This window comes from Carlito syrichta, unplaced genomic scaffold (assembly GCF_000164805.1).
Source record: "Carlito syrichta isolate Samal-C Ts95f unplaced genomic scaffold, Tarsius_syrichta-2.0.1 Scaffold288996, whole genome shotgun sequence".
Lineage (NCBI taxonomy): Eukaryota > Metazoa > Chordata > Mammalia > Primates > Tarsiidae > Carlito > Carlito syrichta.
In genome coordinates this window covers 128,620-149,779 of record NW_007233092.1, presented here as the reverse complement: position 1 = coordinate 149,779, position 21,160 = coordinate 128,620, and the positions used below count along the sequence as shown (strand labels likewise).

At 38.1% G+C, this 21,160-nt stretch overlaps 1 protein-coding gene across 1 annotated transcript in view; it reads left to right on the top strand.

Moving 5' to 3' along the window:
* Positions 1-9,624: 9,624 nt before the first annotated feature.
* The window catches only part of LOC103256177, a gene marked incomplete at its 3' end in the record, with an annotated part of 78,297 nt that continues 66,761 nt past the window's right edge, over positions 9,625-21,160 (top strand). Inside the window, exon 1 of the mRNA XM_021710448.1 lies at positions 9,625-9,843. Within this exon, the coding sequence (XP_021566123.1) occupies positions 9,625-9,843 (219 nt within the window). The remainder of the gene's footprint in view (positions 9,844-21,160) is intronic.

The following is a 21,160-nucleotide window of genomic DNA, read 5'->3' as shown; positions in this document are numbered from 1 at the left end:
CTTTGAGGAGTGTCTGGGGCTCAAAGATGTGACAATTGCAACTCCTAGATTCCTCCTCCTAGAACTAGACCCACAGGATAATGGTTCTAAATGGAGACAGAAGCCTATGCACCTCTGCCAGCCAATACTGGCCTGTTCATTGCATTCTGATAGCCACTGCTCACCTTATCCCATTCACTTTAACTGATATCTTGATTCTAATGCTGTTTTTATCCCTCTCCATGAGGCTGAATGCCTCGGTACTGAGCTCTATTCTATCTAGCTGCATTATCCTCCTTGCTGTTTTTCAGATGTTGCAGATAACCTTATTTAAATATTGATTTTAACAAACCAACTATTAATAGTAAAAATATCTGTGAACCATTCAGGAAAGGCAGAATATTTGTGAATTTGGGGTGATATTAAGGAGCTATTGATAATTTTTGAAGAGTGATAGTGATATTGTGACATATCAAAAAAGTGTTTTCATCTTTAGAAATATGTACTCAATATTTTGGGGTGAAATTATATGATGCTTTGACTGGCTTTCAAATAATCCAATGGTAGGGGCTTGTGAATTATTTGGAAGTGTGGCAGCAGAGTAACGGGTACATGGGGTTCTACTTATACAAGTCTATGTACTTTGTATATGTTTAAATTTTTTCATGATTGAAAAGTAGAAAGAATAATACAAACATGCTTCTGCCCCAGCTCCTTGGCACATGCTGTCGCCTTTGCCAGGAATGTTGTTCTTCCAGGTAGCTACACAACATCTTTCCTTGATTTATTTTGGCCTCTCCTCAAACATCACCTCCCAAGAGGAGCCTTCTCTGACTACACTGTGCAAAACAGCATCCATCTTATTCTGTTTACTTTTCTAGTTCTCTATCCTGCTTTGCTTTTCTTTATAGCACTTTTCACTGTCTGGTATTTGTCATATTTTCATTTGTAAAAATGTGGCTCCATTTGAAAAGGACTTTGTTTCATTCACTGCAGTGTCTTGACCAGTGCCTGGCACATAAGAGAAACTCAAAAAAATATTAATGAAATGAATGACTGTCCATTTTATACAGCTTTGAGTCCTCATTAAAACTAAATTGAGTTATTGTATCTACCACCAATTGATTCTCTGTTCAGAGTTCTGCTCATGCATTTAGGGATGGGAGAAAGCACTTTGTAAGTGCTAAGACCCTATATAGGTTAGTTGTCATCATTTCCAATCCAATTGGGAAGGACTACAAAAGAATTATCAGATTATTACACCAAATTCATCAGGACTGCAATATCTTGGAAAGCTTCCATTTCAGAATCAGCTCTTCTTAATGCCGCCTAGAAACAAATATATCCTGACTAATATAATCCTTAGAAACTTAGACCACCATGTTATTCCACAATGAACTCTGACTTCTTCTTTTCCTGGACTTAATGAAACTGCCTCACCCTTTGAAGAACCTAATTTTGGATTGCTTTTCTGATAGTAGTGACTTTACTCTGGACTCCTTACAGCTGTTGATCGATTCTTTACCAGACCAGTCATGCACATTAACAAGAGACTGACCAGGCCTCTGCCCAAGGAACCGAGGAATCCAGGGTCCTGGTTTCACTCAGCAAACCTCAGGGCCTTGAAGGACACATGTCCCTACCTTGCTTAATGTGTAACAGGGATTTCTGGACACTCTTGCCAGACCTTGACTTCAGGTATCTTGTTTCTGCTCCTGGGATTCTCCATATGTCTTCTGAGGAGTTAATAGTAGAGACAACTACTGAGCCAGAAAGCCTTAGAGCTGCCCATACCACAAAGACTGGCCCACAGACAGAGGGTAATAACTCCAACAAAACCTTGGTGTTCTCTTCATGAAGCAACACATTTTGAAAAACATGGATTTATTTGAGGATTTCAAATTTAGCATATTTTTCTTCAGAGAAATATACATACTCCTCCAAGATTCTATGAACAATCATTAGTATAAGCATTATACATAACACATATGTAGCATATGCACATGATCTCAAAGTTCTTTCTTATTTGAACTATACTCATAACGGAATGTTTCCTAATTACTGTAATGATATATAAAAGGAGAACTACATTTTAATATGAGAAACTGTCAAATGTACTAAAATTTGTGTAAATAGTGCTGCATAAGCATTTTTCAAATGTTTGCTTTAAACTTTTTTTAAAGGAGATTTTTCTGCTTAGAGAGAAGACCAAAATAGACCCATAAGTAGGTTCCTGTATCTTATAAAGTCTGGCTAATATGAACTCTGGCTCTTTTCAAATATAAATTTTTATGGAAAAGAGCTTGAGATTTGAGAGTCACTCCCATGTAATAAGGTTGCCTTATTTTCAACAGTGTCCATGAGAAAGGAAGTACAGAACAAAAAATGCAGATAGCATGATTTACTTTGGCTTCCTGTGGAGGTGAGACTGGGAGAAAACATGAGATCCTGAATGAAGAGGCAGAAATGTTCACCACAGTGGGCCTTGTGGGAGTCCAGGATTCCTACAGTGCTTTCAAGCTGCTTCTAAAAATAAAATGCCACACTTCATATTACAGTGAAATCGTTTTTCTCAGACTTTGTGTTAAAAGGCCTTTCTCTTGGTCTAATAACTAACTTCTCCCCTCCAAAGAATTATCAGCTTGGGGGCAGCCAGTGATCTGGAAACCTTGGAAGACAGGGGAAGCAAATGTATTTTGAAAAGCATGGATAATAATAAATGCGTTACTATCAAGATAGCTGACATATGAGTCCATTTTGCATTTCATGTATCCTAGCCTAGATCAATTCATGGAAGTTACATGTATATACAAGGGGGACCCTGGAATTTATGTATTAAAAAGTGTGTGTTTAATTCTTACATGTTTAAATTTCAGTCACCCTCAAGGTACTCTCTACCTTGAGGTACTCTCTGTTTGATGCAATAGACCAATTGAGCCACTTTTTCTACTGCTCAAAACAGTTTTTGAGCTCGTCAATTTTGACACCTTTTAAGGGTTCTGCCATTTTTATTAATATTTCACTTCTTCCACATTGGCAAAATGTTTCCTTTTGCAGACTTTGTTCATATGGAGAAACCAAAAAAAAAAAAAACGTTCCAGGCAAGATCAGGTGAATACAGAGGGTAGAACACAGGAGCCATACCGTTTTTGGTCTAAAACTGCTAAACACTCAGCATGGTATGAGCAGGTGCACTCATAAATCATCCATCATGAGATGGGCAAACTCATTGAAAGAATCTCCAAAAAAAATTCACCGACGCCAAATGCATCCTCTCACAACAATGCTAGCAGATAGACTGATGCTGATGGGTTCCTAGAACACTTACCTAGTGGAGGAAACCCATACTAGGGGATTTGCCTTCCAAAAGATAATTCTGGGTTTTTAGGGGTCCCCTCATATTTAATTTATCATAAAATATTTCAGGCTTCCAAAAGCATAAAGGATAATAAATGCTCATGTACCCTTAATCCATCTTAAAGAACAAAACTTTCTCAATACAGTTGAAGGTATCTTGTATTCCCAAAAACTGCATTCTCCTCTGTAGAGGGTAACTACTATTCTGAATTGAGTGTTTATCATCCCACATATTTCTTGAGAATTATATTTCATGTCAGTTCTGTGGAAGCTCTAAAGGCACTTTTTAATTTGTGCTAAAAATACCTCTTTTATTGTTCTAATAAGCTAATATTAAAAATATTTTTAGCATAACATGAAGCTTTCCACTGTACATTATTTTAAATGAGTCAACTAATTGGTAGTAAATATCCCAAGTGCAATAATAATTGCAAGTAATCTGGGGACTCTGTGGATTAAATGTATAACTTTTAAACTAAAACCTCATTTTAAACTAAAACCAAAAATCAGTCATTCCATGGTAGAAGGAACCCTTGATTACCTGGAGCTTGGCCAATGCTCATGGCATATCTAATCAACTGACAGTAGCCAGAATGAAACACCTTAGAGGGGCTAATGACTAAGGCGTGTACTCTTACTTTAAGTAAGAAAAATTCCCAATGAACCCAGCGTTGTTCCTGAGCCTCCCTAGTTTTAACTTACGCATGTTTCAGAGTTGTGTGAATACTTGTTAACCAGCAGGGAACCATTTAATAAATCTCTGTACTTCCATAGTCACCCAAAAGGCCTTGTCTACTGGACACCAACTACTCTTGCCAGAGTGGTAGAACAACTGATGCACTTATAAAGGACATTGTTTTAGGCTGGCTAAGGAAAAGATGATTGAGTCAAACACAACACAGTTTACTTTGTGAAGGGCCAGATCAATGATGCATTGATGGAAACAGTCAGTGAGGTTAGCTATAGTCTCGCACTTGGTTGTTGGTTTTTAGTTCCTAGGACAAAGACCTTGTTTTATTAATACAAGCCCACAACCATATCTGAAATTCTGAAACCCAAAGAGCTCTGAAAATGAACACTTTGTGCACAACTCAAAATACTGAAACCTTTCTACTGGTCTGAATTCATTCAGTGGCAAATCATCAATTCAAGAACTGATTTCAAGTTATTTAAAATCTATTTAAACCATTTACTGTTACTATTTATATGTTTCATTGTAGAAATATTAATGTGTTTGATTAGAAAATTTTGTTTCAGATCCCCTGGGGGTGCTACATAATACTGTATATAGAATTATTGATCTAAAATCGAAAAACTTCAGAATTTTAGAATATGGTCAGCCCTACCAGTTTCAAATTTGGGCTGGTGGAACTACAGTGGCTACCACTAATTTAAGAAATACCATGGGCTGAGACTGTTAGCTCTTCTACTACCTTATTTTACTCTCATTTCAACCCTAAGATTGAGATAAGCATATTTCTGCATCTTTGCTATTGCACTAATATAAATATAATTTAATGTATAATAAAATGTTCTTGTTACCTCTTAATTACTGGGAAAATTCTCAAGCTGAATATTAGATGCTAAAACTGTGGAAAATAAGTGCTTGTACTTTCCACCCTTAATTCTCAAGAAAACTTAGATATGTGTGCCCTCAGACTTGCTAAAAGCAAAGCTACATTTGTTAACTCAACCGTCACCCCATCACCAGCAACTTATAGCCAAAGACCAAAAATTCTAAGAGTAATATCAAGGTGGTGAGTTACCCCTTTTCACCACCCTTTGTGTGTGTGTGTGCTGCTTCCCTTCTCACACCCAACCAAGCAAAGAACACTAAGAGAGTCACTAGTAAATGTGTAAATTTGGGAAGGATCTACAGGAAGAATAATTCCCCAGCTGAAATTATAATTAGGCCCCGAAGTTGCTGATGTATCCTTTATGCCTATGTGAGCAGAGGGCAAGGAAATTGAAGAGTGAAGATAAGGAGGGGAAAGGAGACAGTTAAGTAGCAGCCTGTTTCTTTGCTAAGCTAGAGCAACTGCACCCGTTTAGCTTTTGCTGGTAAAACACAAATGGGTCAGTAGAAACAGCTGTGTATTTTGTTTTTGGCTTTTTGCATGTGTAAATGGTTAGATTTCTGTTGGCTATGACCAAGGTCTGAGAGTCTTATTTTTTGGCCAAATGGATCCTGAGGAAGATAGACAGGCTTGGGCCATCTATGGGGTGCCCCTCCCAAGAGGGCTGCCTGTGAGGTAAGAGGACCTAAGACCAAGGGGGCAGCAGGACTGTATGAGGGAAAGGAGAGGAAACTAGTAGATTGCTTTTAAAAGACAAAAGGCTAGCTTTTCTCTAGTCAGAGAACTAGGCATTGGGAAGGTGCCCTATAGGGGACCTCAAGAACCTAGATCTCCGCTCCAAGCCTGTTTTCACAGACAGCATCCAGAGCCAAGAAGAGAACATCAAGAGGTGAGTCAAAAGATGGTTGCCCCTTGCCTTTTTCATCGTCCTCCCCCTTGCCATGAACCATAGAGGAGAAAGGACCTAAGAGTGTGTGTACACATGGGTCGCCCTTTTAGGCTTCTCGCACTTTGATACCCACTGTCCCCGCCACGTGCACTCCCATCCCATCCTATCCTTTCCTCCATCCTTGACAATTTGCTGTTCCTCTCTGGCTCAAGCATGAACAAAAGAACATTGTTCCTCTTGGCACAGCAGAGGAAACTGGAATTTTCCAAAGGAACTTGATTAAAGACAAGGGGACATAAAACACTAAGTTCATAAGCACAGTGCAGCTAACAAAGTACAGGTCCGACCCTATGATTGCTAGACAACATCATGCTCTCAATTGTTGGTCCACACCCTCTCTGAGAATCCTGCCCAATGAAACTCTGCTTCAGATCATGGGCATACTTTCTCTCCATACTTCTATGCCCATTGTCTTCTTTGTGGGTGAGTTGAAGGACATCTTGGTTGGACAATAGTTGATACATATATGAATAAGGAAATAGTGTACTTTCTTTCTTTTTAATTAGTTTTATTTTTCTTTTTTGATTTTAGAATATTTTAAAATTTTATTTTAAAGTTGTAGGGTACATGTGAGGATTTACTACATAAGTAAATTGCATGTAGGTGAAGTTTGGACTTCTAGCTGGGTCCTCTCTCCCCGTTGGTACCCAGTGTGTTGCCACATCCCTTCCCTCTCTCTTTCTTCCTTTCCTCTCCTAGCAGTATCCAGTGTCTGCTGATCCTACCTTTGTGCTCATGTGACCAACAATCAGGGCCCGCCTATGAGTGAGAACTTGCAGTATTCAGTTCTTTGTTTCTGTGATAGTTCACTTAGTATGATGGTTTCCAGCTGCATCCATGTCGCTGCGAAGGACATTATTTTATTTTTCTTTAAGGCTACATAATAGTTCATTGAGTACACTTTCTCACCTTTTGAGTCCAACAGACCTGAGTGACAGTATTAAAGTTACTTAACCTCTCTGAGCATTACTTTTCTTGTTGATATAGCACCTGTTTCATAGTTATAAAGTGCTCACATAATGTCTGCATAAGTACTCAAAACATGTTTCCTATCTGCATGGACTAATGTTTGTATCCCACCTTCCCCCTGCCAAATTTAAATATTAAAATCCTAATCCCCAATGTGATGGTATTAGGAGATGGGGCCTTTGGGAGGAAATAGTTTATGAGGGTGAACCCCTCATGAATGGGATTAGTATCCATATAAAAGAGATTCCAGAGAGCTCTCTCGTACTCTTCTTGCCAGTACATCAAGAAGAATACATCAAGAAGTCTGCAACTCAGAAAAGTGCCCCCACCAGAACCAACCATGCTGGCACCCTGATCTTGGACTTTCAGTCTCCAGAAATTTCTATTGTTTTTAAGCCATCTAGTCTATTATGCTTTGTTGCAGCAGCCAACTAAAATACTGTCATTGTCATCATCATCATTGATATCAATGTTGGAAGAAACTACCTGGCTCTGTCTTCCTTCTGCTCCCTATATTTATGTATCTAGCTCCCCATTCTTTCTCACATTCCTCCTACTCTATGGATAGGTAAAGGTTATTTCCTCCCACCTGGATGTATCTAACCTGTTGAATTGAATAGACCATATCATAGATTTTTTGGAATAAACCACATCAAATTCAATCTACTCATAGGTGAAACTTGGCTTCTTTACCTAAAGTTCTAGCTTGGCACCTGAACCTTAGTACAATGACACAATATTACATCCCAGGACCAACTGAACATTTCTGTCTGTTTAATCTTTGTAGGGTGTCTTTATTTCCAAAGCCCCAGTGGTGAACCTCCTCAAAGTCAGCCATTCATCACACTTCCCCAAACTCACATGACTCATGCTTGAGCCAGGTAAACTGCAGTCTTCCTATCCCCATCCACCCATCAGGCAAATCCAGGCTCAAACCTGGGCTCGGTGTAAAATGATTAATTGTAAGTGCTTAATCTTTCTAAGCTTCAATTCACTCTTTGTAGAATGGTGATTAGGATATCTCCCTAACAGAGTCTTCTCGAAGGTTAAAAAAAAAAGAATGTCAAGCACTTAATGCAGAGGCTGGTTCACAGCACCAGAGGCACAGTAAATGGAGGTCAACATCATTATTACACATTTATAATATCATGATTACTTTACATCACCAATTAAGTGGGCAATTTATATGAAAAGCAGAAAGGACTTTCTTTTACATAGTCTTTCAGTCACATAGCACCTACTCAGTAAACCAGTGGTTGTCGGCCTTGAGGTACCTAAGAATCACCTGTTTACCTCTGAATCTTGATAAATGTCTTACTCACCTAAGATAAAAGTACAGTAACACATTTATAAACCTTAGTACATTGTTTTCTTAGTTATGGTCTATTTTTATTGCCAGCACCAATCTTAAAATTTAACAAAGTTCCCTGCATTTATTGTTCTTGGAAATCTGATAGTTAAAGGTAAAGAATTTGGCTTTAACGCTAACGTGTTTACATTTCACACTCACATTTACCAACTGGAGCCTTATAACCCCTTCTGCTCTTTGTTTCTGTCCAAAGTCCCTACTGCAAAGTGCGGCAATTTCTGCCCTATAGTAGGCGCTAAATGTTAACTAAGTGACTGACTACCCCTTGGGTTGTAGTCTTGGATGAAAAGTGAATGATTCATGGATAGGAGATGTGGCATGCTTTCTTTCAAATATACCAGGGGCAGGCAATGAAGAACTTCTGAGTCAAACACACCTGGATTGGAGGTTTGACTCTGTAACTATGGGAAGATCAGTTATTGTCTCCGAGCCTCTGCAAAGACAGAGATAATGATAGCACCTACCTCCTGGGTGATTTGAAGGATTAAATGAGTCAATCAGTGAGAAGTGTACAGCTTTTATGACACAATCTCCTTGGTGCTGACCTTATATCTTCTCTTGGGGTTGTCCCATCCTCACTTATTTTCATTCACCTTCTAGGTTCTGACCAGGCCTCTTCCCGAGCAAGATTATATATGGAGAATCATGTTTATTTCTGAACATCTAAAGAGGACTTTGACCAGGACTATAGGACCAGAGAACTGCTATGTGAAAAGTAGGCTTTTAGACATTAGATGAAACTAAGGAGATAGAAATGAAGTATGGATTTTAGTTAATAATGTTGACTCATTAGCTATGACAAATGTACCATAATAACATCAATAATAGGAGAAGGTGGGTGATAAGTATGTAATATTCTTATACCTTTTCTGCCCATCTGATAATTTCAAAAATTAAAAAAAAGGTTTATTAACTGTTAAAAATATCTGCCAGGCACAGCAACTCATGCCTGTAGTCCCACCTACTTAGAGGCTGAGGCAGGAGGATCGCTTGAGCCCAGGAATTTGAGGCTGCCGTGAACTATGACTGTGCCACTGCATTCTAGCCTAGGCAATAGAGTGAGACCCCACCTCTAAAAAAAATCAATACCACAACTATAAAAAGTCAAAACTTACTTGTATGCTTACAATTTATTCCTATATGTACATAATAAGAAATTATCAAAATAAAAATGAAAAAAATTTTAATGGACCTTTAGCCAGGAATAAGGAACATGTTGCAGGGGTGATAATATTTGCAGGTCTCTTTTGTGTGGATGACAAATATATACTACATAGTTTCCAAGGCAGAAATAATTAGCAGAAATTACAGATCATTCAGTTTTAACTTGGATAATGATTGAAACTGCACATGGGCACATGCACACACATATACACACACACACAGAGGACACATTATAAAACAATGTACAACCTCTTTCAAAGATGACCACGGAGAAGGCAGATGACTACCCACGAGGGGATGTTGCTATGAGTGGCCAGGAAGTTATGCTTGATGATTATGACTGTCTGCCTTATATCCACGTGCTCTACTCTGCCCTTTTCTACCTGCATCCTTTTGGTACATTTTGGATTTGGGAAGGACTTCAGCAACCATCTAGTTCTTTTCTGGACTGGATTTTCTGCCAGTTTTCTTGGCCTCTGGTATGATGTGCAAACACTTTCCTAGGAGTCCTGCTTATTCAGCTTAAGTCACTCTTGATCCTTTCTTACTCTGGCTCGAGAGCCTCATCTTAGGCTTTCTGTGCTTTGACAATCTGTTTGAACCCACTTCTCCTGCTCTGGCATCAGAACACTCATAGGTTTGTTTGCGCTCTCCTGCCACACAACTGCAGCTATGGCTGGTCCACACAGTCCCACAGACCTGCTAGGAAACAGAACAAAAAATCATCTGTGATGGATCACTACCCTGTCCGTGGGGTTGACATCCTGTCTCAGTCATTAGTGCCATATTACTCAGGTCATGGCATTATACGCATATTACTTAGGTCGTGGTCATATACACAAATAAAAATGAAACAGAAATGCATCTTGAAAAATGGATCTTGATTCACAAAACAGATATACTACACTACATCATAATGTGCCACATACACAATCTGAGATCAAACTGACTAAAGTCTACCTCCTTTAGATTCACATCTTCCAGGTAAGACCACAGTTGGACCGACTTACCTTTAACTGTGCAGACTCATGTCTTTTACAGATAGGATCACCTACTCTTCCAACAACTCACCTTATTTACATATTCCCACCAACCCTTGCCCAGACCACACTAACTAACAGCCACCTAAAGCTAGATAATTAACTGCAGCCCCTAACCAACCTTCCCTAACTCCTCCCTTTTGAGACACCATTATAGTTGTACTCTGCCTTACTCAATATGTATAATAAACCCGGTGTTGGCTAAAAAGAAGGTACTCCTGGTGATCATTGATGAGAGAGTTAAACAAGTTTTTGCCTGATTATACCCATGTTCTTCTTGTTTGCCTAGCACATACCTACTTTTGCTTCAAAAATCCATTTAAATATCACTCTTTGAGCCTTCCCTGGTTTCTTCTTTGCCACAATCCTCCACATACCCCGTCTTCTGTGTTTCCTGACTGAGCACGTGACCCAGGTTTCCATTAGCTTTCCTCTCATCATATTTTAATTCTTTTATTTGTCTGCCCACTCCTCCCATCTTGCCTTAAGAGCAAGATCACTTTTATGCATCTTTGTAGGTCCAATACATACCCTGGTGCTGGGCACAGAATAGGCACTGAATAAATAACTGTTAACTTCAACCCAGATTATTATTCATAACAAAACTGAGCAGAGCTTTTACGTGATCCGTGTGTTAGTTATTCTTTCTCAGCCATCATATGTGTCTGAGGGAGCCTCATGTAGAACAAATCTCCATAATGTCCATTCCTTTGTGGTAAGAAGGGTCTACATAACTGTTTACTGACTGGCTAGGGTCACAAGTGGTTATACACACAGGATTACAAGGACTCAGGTGATGGGAGTGGCCAATATTGTTTGTAATTTTGTCTTGTAAAGAGGAAAATCAACCCCATTTTCATTTTAAAAGTTATCTTAAAAACCAAATTAATGCATGAATTTATCTTCTTGTAAAATACATACATATATGTGCAAAAAATGTATACGCATTTTAAGTGATGTTATCTATGCATTACTTTTTGAAGTTGAATAACAGTACCAATGTGTAGTGTGACATTCCCTCAACCTTGCTTCCACCATTTTCTTTGACTGTTCTTCCTGTCACATGGTGATGCTAGCATTCATTTGATTAATGCCATCTTTTGAGCAAATGTCACACTTAAAATGTGTATACTTTTTTGGATACCCCTGTATATGCATATGCATGTATATACATATATTATATATTATATTGTATATTATACATTACATATATATACATTGTGCATATATACCACAGAGAAAGCTAAAGTCCTCTTAGAACGTTACCACCATCCAGATCTCAGCACTTCTTTTCCAAATGTAATTGCTGTTATCAGTTAACTATACATTCTTTCAGGTTATTTTCATGTATTTATATATATAAGAAAAGGATAATACTGTGTTGTACATGTGTTTGATATCTTTAATATTAAAGACATTAGTGTCTCTAGATCTTCATAAATATAAAGTTTTGCATATGAAATACCAATGGTAAAGATTGCATAAAAGATGTTCATTTACTTGACTGTGTTATTTAGCCTGTGTCTAAGCAAGGCTGTTAAGAACTAAGCATACTCACAGTATGTGATTTTACGTATGATATATTAATACTTATATTAATAAATGTAAATTTGTATTACATTAACCTTATGTTCCCCAAAGATAATGACAAATTCCCATTACAGTTTAGGGGAATGTTGTGAAGATTAATGAGATAATTCATAAAACTCTCAGCTCTTTAAAATGCAAAAGCTAAAATTAAAGCAGTATGCTTTGAGTGATCAAAAACACCAAAGTGCACAAGTAGTATATTGTCTTTAGTAGAAAAATAATTATCTTATACTCAAAAGGATTATATATAGTCATAAAGCTTTCATTCAATACGAGAGAAATCATAACTCTAGATATCACTTCCTTCTCAGTTACCTATAGAAAACTCTAGTTTGTATAAATGGATCATCATTACATGTATTATAAAATTTTGTATTTTATAATAGAAAAATCACATCCATGCTCAATAATTTGTTTTTAGTGCCAACTTGAAGTTTTTCCAACCAAATACTGAGAATGTACTTTTGAAATATATAATGAAAAAAAAATCAAATAATGATGAATTGATGCATTCACAGTTGGAAAGTAGTGTTTGTGGTTGTGAACTATATTTGCTAATAAATTGTGTTTTAAAAGCTGCAAAAGGCTTTTAGAAATGCAATTAATATGCACATTAATAAGCATTCCAGGAAATCACCAGCTCAATATGGAAAAGTAATATGAGTAAAACACATATTCAACATAAAACTATATTTATATAGTCCCTACTTCATGTGTGAAGGCATTGTCTTTCATAAACATGACTGGAATAGGCAATGCACATTTATACCCAGCTAAGAACTAGTTCTTCCCCCACTTAACCACCTAACAGAGGCTCCTTGTAACCAATCTTCTTGGTATTGGGTTATTATCCTATGGTCTCTTCAGTTACAGTGATGTTTTAGTGACACATCTTGAAAAGGTAATTTTTATTAAGCTAGAGGAGGCTGCAGTGAAGTTAATTCCCAGGTTTTCTGTCAGAGAATGTATTTGTCAGCATTCTCCAGAAAAGCAGAGAGAGAGAGAACAGAAAGATGAGATTTATTTTAAGGAATTGGCTCAAGCAATTATGGAGGCTGACAAGTCTAAAATCTGCAGTTCAAGTGTATAGACCATCTGCTGCCAGAATTCTCTCTTGCTGACTTCAATTGGATGAGGCTGCTCCACATTACAGAGGGCAATCTGCTTTATTCAAAGTCTACCTTTTAAATGTTAATCTCATCAAAAAACACCCTCACAGAAACATCCACAATAATGTTTGACCACGTATCTGGGCACCATGGCCCAGCCAAATTGACACATAAAATCAAGCATCACGGAGAAGTTGACTACTATGGCAGAAGAGACTTTGGGGTCTTCCATGTGGAAACAAGAGCACCTCCTGGTGCTGCTTGTCAGCAGCTCATTGGAGATAATTCTGAAATCCATGAGAACCAACGAGCTCCTGCCTTCAACATGAAGGCTATTGTTCCTGAGAAGTTCTCTTCATCCTGCTCCAGCCCTGGATTCTTTATTTTAAAATAACTTCTTGTCAAATACATATAAAATAACTCCCTCTTATTATCTCAGTTAGTCTTTACAGCAATCTTGCCAAGCATATTCTTTAAAACTAGATTTATTTTTTAAAAAATTATAGGCCGGGTGCAGTGGCTCACGCCTGTGCATCCCTAGCACTTTGGGAGGTCAGGGTGAGAAGATTGCTTAAGCCCAGAAGTTTGAGACCAACCTGGGCGACATAGTGAGATCTTGTCTCTACAAAAATTCAGAAAACTAACTGGACATGGTGGCACACCCCCATAGTCCCAGCTACTCAGGAGGCTGAGGCAAAAGGATCGCCTGAGCCCACGAGGTCGAGATTACAGTGAGCCATGACCATGCCATTACATTCCAGCTTGGGTGACAGAGTGAGACCATGAAACACACACACACATTTATTTTTTAAAATATTATAAGAAGCAAAATATTGTGACAGGAAATACCCTGGACTGGGAAATTAGGTGGTAAAAGTGACGATGATGATGATCAGGCACTTAAGCATACTTTTATTCTCTCCATTTATTCAAGAGAAAATGAGAGTTCAGAGAGCATCTTGCCTGAGGCCACACAGGTAATAAGTAGCAGAGGTGGTACCAAAGCCAGGTTTCAGATATACTTCCTGCCCTTACTCCCTAGAGCAACAATTGCTTCATCTTTATTTTCACTGCTATGGGGAATCTTGGACAGACTGCTAGTTGCCTACCCAACATCACCTTCTTGATAAGTAACAGAAGCACCATTTTATTTGGGCAGAAGTGTGCCCATCTGAAAGACTACAATTCTCCAGCCATGTGAATACGTTCTGGCCAATGAGATGTAAGCAGAAGTTGTTAAGTAATCCCAGACATCCTGCAACCCCCACTCCTGCCTCTTCTCTGGAAAATGGACACCTTGGCTTGAGCATGCACAAATGTAGCCTAATCTTTGAAGGTAGTCACTAGCTCAGGAGACAGATTGGAAGAAAACAGACCATAAGCTTACTGGATTTTTTAAAAAATAAACTTATAATTTTGAAATAATTTTAGATTGACAGAAAAGTTGCAAAGACACTGGACAAAGCTTTCTTATACCTTGAAAACATTATGCTAAGTGAAAGAAGCCAGTCCCAAAAGACCATATATTATATTATTCCATTTATTTGAAAATCCAGAATAGGCAAATCTGTAGAGACAGAATATGGATTAGTGGTTTCCAGAGGCTAGGGAAAAGGGAGGATGGGGAGTGACTACGTAATGGATACTGGGTTATAAAAATGTTCTGGAATTGGACAGTGGTGATGTTGCATAGCACTGTGAATGCTCTACTTCCACTGAATTACCGAATTCTACACTTTAAAATGGAGAATTTTTTCTTATATGAAGTTTTTTGGGTTTTTTGTTTTTAGTTGGAGTCTCACTCTTGTTGCCCAGGCTGAAGTGCAGGGGCACGCTCATGGCCACCACAGCCTTAACCTGCTAGGCTTAGGCAATCCTTCCACCTCAGCCTTCCAAGTAGCTGGAACTACAGACACACACCACCATGCCCAGTTGGCTTTTGTGACTTATTGTAGAGATGAGGTCTCACCAGGTTGCCTGGGCTGGTCTCGAACCCCGGGGGAAAAGGCAATCCTCTTGTCTTGGCCTCCCAAATTGCTGGGATTACAGGCTGAGCCACCACGCCCGGCCATCTTATGTGAATTTTACCACTATTTTTTTAAGGTTCCCATATACCTTTTAACTAGCTTTCCCTAAATTAGCATCTTATCAGCCGGGCGCTGTGGCTCACTCTGTAATCCCAGCACTTTGGGAAGCTGAGGCGAGAGACTGGCCTGAACCCAAGGGCTCGAGACCAGCCTGGGTAATTTGGTGAGATATTGTCTCTACAATAAATAAAAAAAATTGCCAGTTATGGTGGTGCACGCCTGTACTTCCAGCTACTTGGAAGGCTGAGACAGAAGGATTGCCTGAGTTCAGCAGGTCGAGGCTGTGGTGGCTGTAAGTGTGCCACTGTACTGTAGCCAGAGTGACAGATTGACTCCAGCTCAAAAGAAAAAAGAAAAGAAAAGAAAAACATCTTATCTAACCATAGTACATTTGTCAAAACCAAGAAGTAAACATTTGGAACAACACAAACAACTAAATATTTCTTTACTGCTATAAATTTCACATTTTCTTCTCTTCTGAAAAAATGCCTTGATTGCTATTAACTAGCTTGTTCTCCCAACTATTACATACAAGGAGTACTGGGGGCAAATAGCTTATCTTTTAGTTTCTAAAACCACAAAGAGTGACACCTAGACATGATGGTAAGGACTGCATGCAGAGATCCTGGAATTTTGCTAAATACAATAATTGGAGGGGACCTTGGGAAAGGAGTGATATATTCTATGTATGGGGTAAACGTATTTAGAAGTTGGATCTCAGACTGTGTCAGAGACCACTAGTTGTGTACCTACTATCCATGCTTCTCTTCTTCCTAGTTACAGGACCCTGATTTAATGTGCCCAACGAAAAGTCTTCATTTTTCATCTTTCCTGGTAGCTAAATAGAGCCATTTGTAAACATTCTAGCCAATGAAATGTAAGCATATATTCTTAGGTGGGGCTTCCTACAAAGCTCCTTAAAATAGGAGCAAACAGCTTGTTTGTCCTCTTTCCCCACACCCTTTCTTCCTTGTGCTTCCTGCTGGAATGTAGCCATCATGTCTGGAATAAGGAAGGGAGCCATGCACCAAGAATAGCAGTGCTTGGGTTCCTGATGACTTTATTTAGTCCTAAACTGCCATATATGTACTTATTTTATGAGAGAGACTATACAATTAATATGTATAAGCCACTAAACTTGAGTCTCTGTTGCCAACAACTGAACCTAATCCTAACAGATATAAGGTTATATATTGCTTGGGGTTAACCTCAAGTGTGCATGATAGAACATTTTCCAAGCTCACTGGGGAGAATCAGGAACTGCCAATAATATTGTCTCCATATTATAGAACAGGTTATGAAGAGAGAGATGACAAGATGAAGTAATTTAGTCAAGATTTTATATTTGAACCCCATTTAATTCAGTGATAATACCAGGGCAGACAGATTTGACTCTGAAGCCAATTCCCAAATATGTTTACTATCTTTTCTGTATGTTATTGTTCTGACTAAAGAATAATCATGATTCTGACAGGATATAGATTTTTGACAATTTTTTTTAGCTGAGAATAGATGCAAAAGATTCCTTTTGCTGATGTTCCTGAGATTAACTCAAAACCCCAGATTTAAATATTTTTATTTCCTATAGTTTGTGATTATATGAAAATGAGTTGCATGAATAAAATATTGAAGTCAATTTTGTTTTTCTTTTTAAATTGTCACTACTTTTAGCTCTTAACAGCTGTGATTCTCATCTTTTCGTATCTTATAGTCCACAAACCATTTTATTCACAATTTTTAAATAATTCACCTTTTCTGAGACAGTTTTATGCCAACAGGCATTCTGCCTTATACTTATAGACAAATCTAGAAAAATATTGCATTAGTGTTGGGGTGGGTCAATTTTGTCATGAAGGAAAAATAATTTTCACAGACCCTTGTTCTATATAGATAATACCTAAATCTCAACATATTACACGTGTACCTTTGATTAAGAACTGCTTTTCTATAACACTACAGAAATATACGCTGTCTGAAAGGCAACTTGAGTCATCACAGGGCTGGTCTATTTGTACTGGGAAACTATATTGATTTAGGGGTATTAGTTAAGATGTTTTGGGGTGCCAATAAGATAAATGAAATAAAAAGTGACAATTTAAAAAATAGCTTAATTTTACCACACAGCATAAATCTAGAAGGGTCTAAGTTGGCTTTTCTGAAATTTCCTGACCTTCATCCTCATTGTCACAAAATGGTCTCCTGGGCTCTGAGTATCACAACTTCACATAATCACATTTAAAACAGAAGGGCTGGTGATGAGAGGAGGAAAGAAACTTTTCTTTCTGTTCTTCCTCCCAGAAATTCTCAACAGACTTCCTGTTACGTCATAGACCAGAACTGGTGTGACAAGGGAGGCTGGGAATGAGAATAGTTGGTATTTTCTGCCTCTACTGTGGAATAGAGATAGCCCTGCCAGCAAGGAGCAGGAAATAGGGGAGGGGACTGGGGTAGGCAGCCAATGGTGTCTGCCACAGGTGCCTCATAGCTATAGTCATTGCATGTGCCTTGCACGTTTCTTATGGTCAACAAGCTAAAATATGAAAGGTGTGAATGTCACATGGGGTGGAGGAAGAGGAGAGGGCAGAAGACACATGGCTGGGATAGAATGGCAGTCTGATGAATCTGTAATGCGCAAGAGTCAGAAAAGTTGTAAACTATCCCTAGTCCACAAAGTTATTCAAGTCAGCAGGTCAAAACTGCCAGGTTGATCAGCTGAATGTTAGTATTTAACACATATTGCAAGTGATCTTTCTGTTGGGATTTTCCTTCTTGAGGGTTTGACTGGAAGTTTACCTCATGTTTATTTGTTCATAATTGCTACTCAAGAGCTCTCTTGCATTGCTCTAGGGTTAGGGTCATTAGATAGGAATTCATCATTAGAAGTCCAGAAGCCTGTGGACAGAGCATTACATACTCTGCTTATTAAAGATACAGTAATATAATCTCTCATTTGCGTTTATTAATGAGGATGCCTCCCCCTACCTTTACAGAATCCAAAAAGACAATGCCATGCCAGATGTTGGTTTCATTCAATAGAATTCCACCTTCCAGCAGCCTCCCAAGAGCTATATTCAGAATTTTCCTTAGAACAAAACAGTTAATGCATAGCAAAGCAAGAGGTGGGGTTGACTGGTCATTGTATATTGTAGAGTGTAGACAGCATTCTTTGTTTTGTCGTTGTTTTTAATAAAAACATGATAATGTATATATCTTAATCAAATGTAAAAGGTGGGCATTTGAATATTTTTAATTAGAAGGACTAGTGCATAGTGCCACATTTAGTCAAATCTAGAGTTCCCGTTTCAGGCTTAAATAATAAATGTGGGCATTATTACCTTTTACAATACACCATTGATAGAACACCAACTTTAAAGCCAATTAAAGGTTGGCAATCTTCCTACCATTGGCAAAGTAACACTTGTTAACAGTTCCCCTTGTGACACGTTTCAGCATAATCACTGATTTCTGGAAACCTTATTTAGCACTTACGGATATTTTGAAATCTCTAATGAATTTCTTTTTATAGACATTTTTTACGTTTTACTCTAATTTTTTAAAGGTGTTCAGGTAGTTTAATTTTATACACTCAGATGGTGCATGTACCCAGATATTTATATGTGAAAAACAAAATGTCAGAGTATGTAGAACTATACTCTATAAATAATAGTTTGCTCATAATATTCAGATTTTAATGGTTCTATTTTTGAAAACGAATTGTGCCCAGATCCATTCAGAAAAATTTCACTTTAGAATGTGAATATTCAGAAACTGTTTTGTTTAATAAATTACAAATTTTTGTCATTTAAAAACCGGTTAAAAAAACTGGTTAAAATAAGTAAATTCTTTCACAGTTATTTACTTGAAATAAAAATGTTTTGGAGGCTAATAATAAAGTCTTTTTTTCATTTCATATGGAAATAATTTGATAAGGCTGGCAAAGATGTGAGGAACATAAAAATGAGCTAAGAACATTCAAGTTATTTTAGCCTTGACTTACTAACACCAAACAGAACTAGTTTTTGCCAATTAAAAAACAACCTGGTTACTACATGCCATGCAAAATGCTAATGCAGAAATGAAGACAAGCTAGTTCTCATTTAAGTTGGATAATCTGGCATGCTTCAAGTAGATAACATTAATTTTAAATGACACAATGCATCCAGATACTCAAGATTTGACTTTAGATAATATTAAAGCAAGATTATAAGGCACCCAAATATTCAATATCAGAAATAGATAATAATAATACAAGGTGATACAATGTATCCAGATATAGACTGTAGATTGATTCAGATAGACGTAAATGATTTTCAGAAACAGCAGCCTTCAGAAGCTACCTACATTATTTTTGCTTTATATGATCTAGTCACAAATCAGCAATACCATATAGGATCAGAAAATCATCAAAGTCACATAATTCAACATGACTATTCGTAGTCATCTATCTTTGGGCCCATACAGTATTTATGTCAGGACGAAATATCAGTATACACATATAATCGCCCCTCTTTTTATTTTATTTTTTTACCTTTCCAATTCTTTTTTTTTTTTAACTTTTATTTTAAAGATGTGGGGTATAATTCAGGATGAGGTATATAAGCGCTCATTGTACAGGTGAAGTTTGGGGCTTCCTTTGATCCCCACTTTGCCTGGTTTGAGATCAGGTACCCTTGCTGATGTTATATGTCACTCCCCGCCCTTTTTTTTTTTTTTTTTTTAAGTTATTGTTTCACTCTGTCACCCAGGCTGGAGTGCAGCAGCATGCTCACGGCCACCGCAGCCTCCACCTGCTGGCTCAGGCGATCCTTCCACCTCAACCTTTCAAGTAGCTGGATCTATAGGCGTGAGCCACCACACTCAGCTAATTTTTTTTTATTGTAGAGATGAAGTCTCACCCAGTTGCCCGGGCTGGTCTTGAACCCCTGGTATCAGGCAATCATCTCCCCTCTGCCTCCCAAAGTACTGGGATTACAGGCTTCCCACCCCTCTTTTAAAAAAGAACTCTTCTATTTCTTATAAGTTTAATTAAGTACATATTATTTAGATTGATTTAATAAACAGAAAAACCCAAAGACGTGGACTCATTGTATAGGGATACATATATTTTAAACACAGAGCATGACACAGTTGAAAAGTTTGTAAATGACGTTGGTAATGGTGAAAAAATCAGAAACAACCTACATAAATACAAATTAAGTTTTGCTTAAATAAATTATTTCTTTAGGTTGGTGTGGCAGAGACTGTTAGTTGCCTACCCGTATCTATGTACCTTTACTTCTTAGTCACAGCCTTATTTCACTCTGGGTGGCAATGTACTCAGCAAAAAGACTATATTTTCCAACTGTCCTTAGAGTTAAGCATAGCCTCATGACTAAGTTCTGGCTAGTAAAATGGAAGCAGAGCTGAGCTTCTGAGAAGGCTCCTCCCAGGGGGCTGATTCAGCCCAGAAGGGAGACCCTTTTGCACTTCTCCCTTTCTTCCTTTGCTGATGTTGAACTTCAGCAGTCAACTAGGATCATGAAGTGATTTTGAAACTGGAAGCCCTACATAAAGGGGCAAAAAAATAAAAGAAGTCAAAATCCTTAAAGGCATGGAGTGTCCTAGCTTCCTAGGCATGCAAGCTACACATTCACACAAGAACCTGTGCTCAGAAGAGCCTCACATGTGGTTTCATGCTCTCTTGTGGCTATCTCAAAACTCTTAACAACTATTAACCTTGAAGTTGTGTTTTCTAAGTGCAGTCTGATAGAACAATGAAGCATGTATGTGAGAAGAGGGGTTATAGGCAATCAGCATGTTCGCTGTTCCTTGTTCTATTTGCAAATAGCCCCACGAGCCCTGAATTCTGGCAATCTCATAATGAGCAAGAGTTCAATAAGACTCAAAGAGTGTATACCAAGACAACATGTTATATCTATGACTATCTATTAATTGGGGCACTGACAGCCCCAAGAGGCCACACTTTCCATT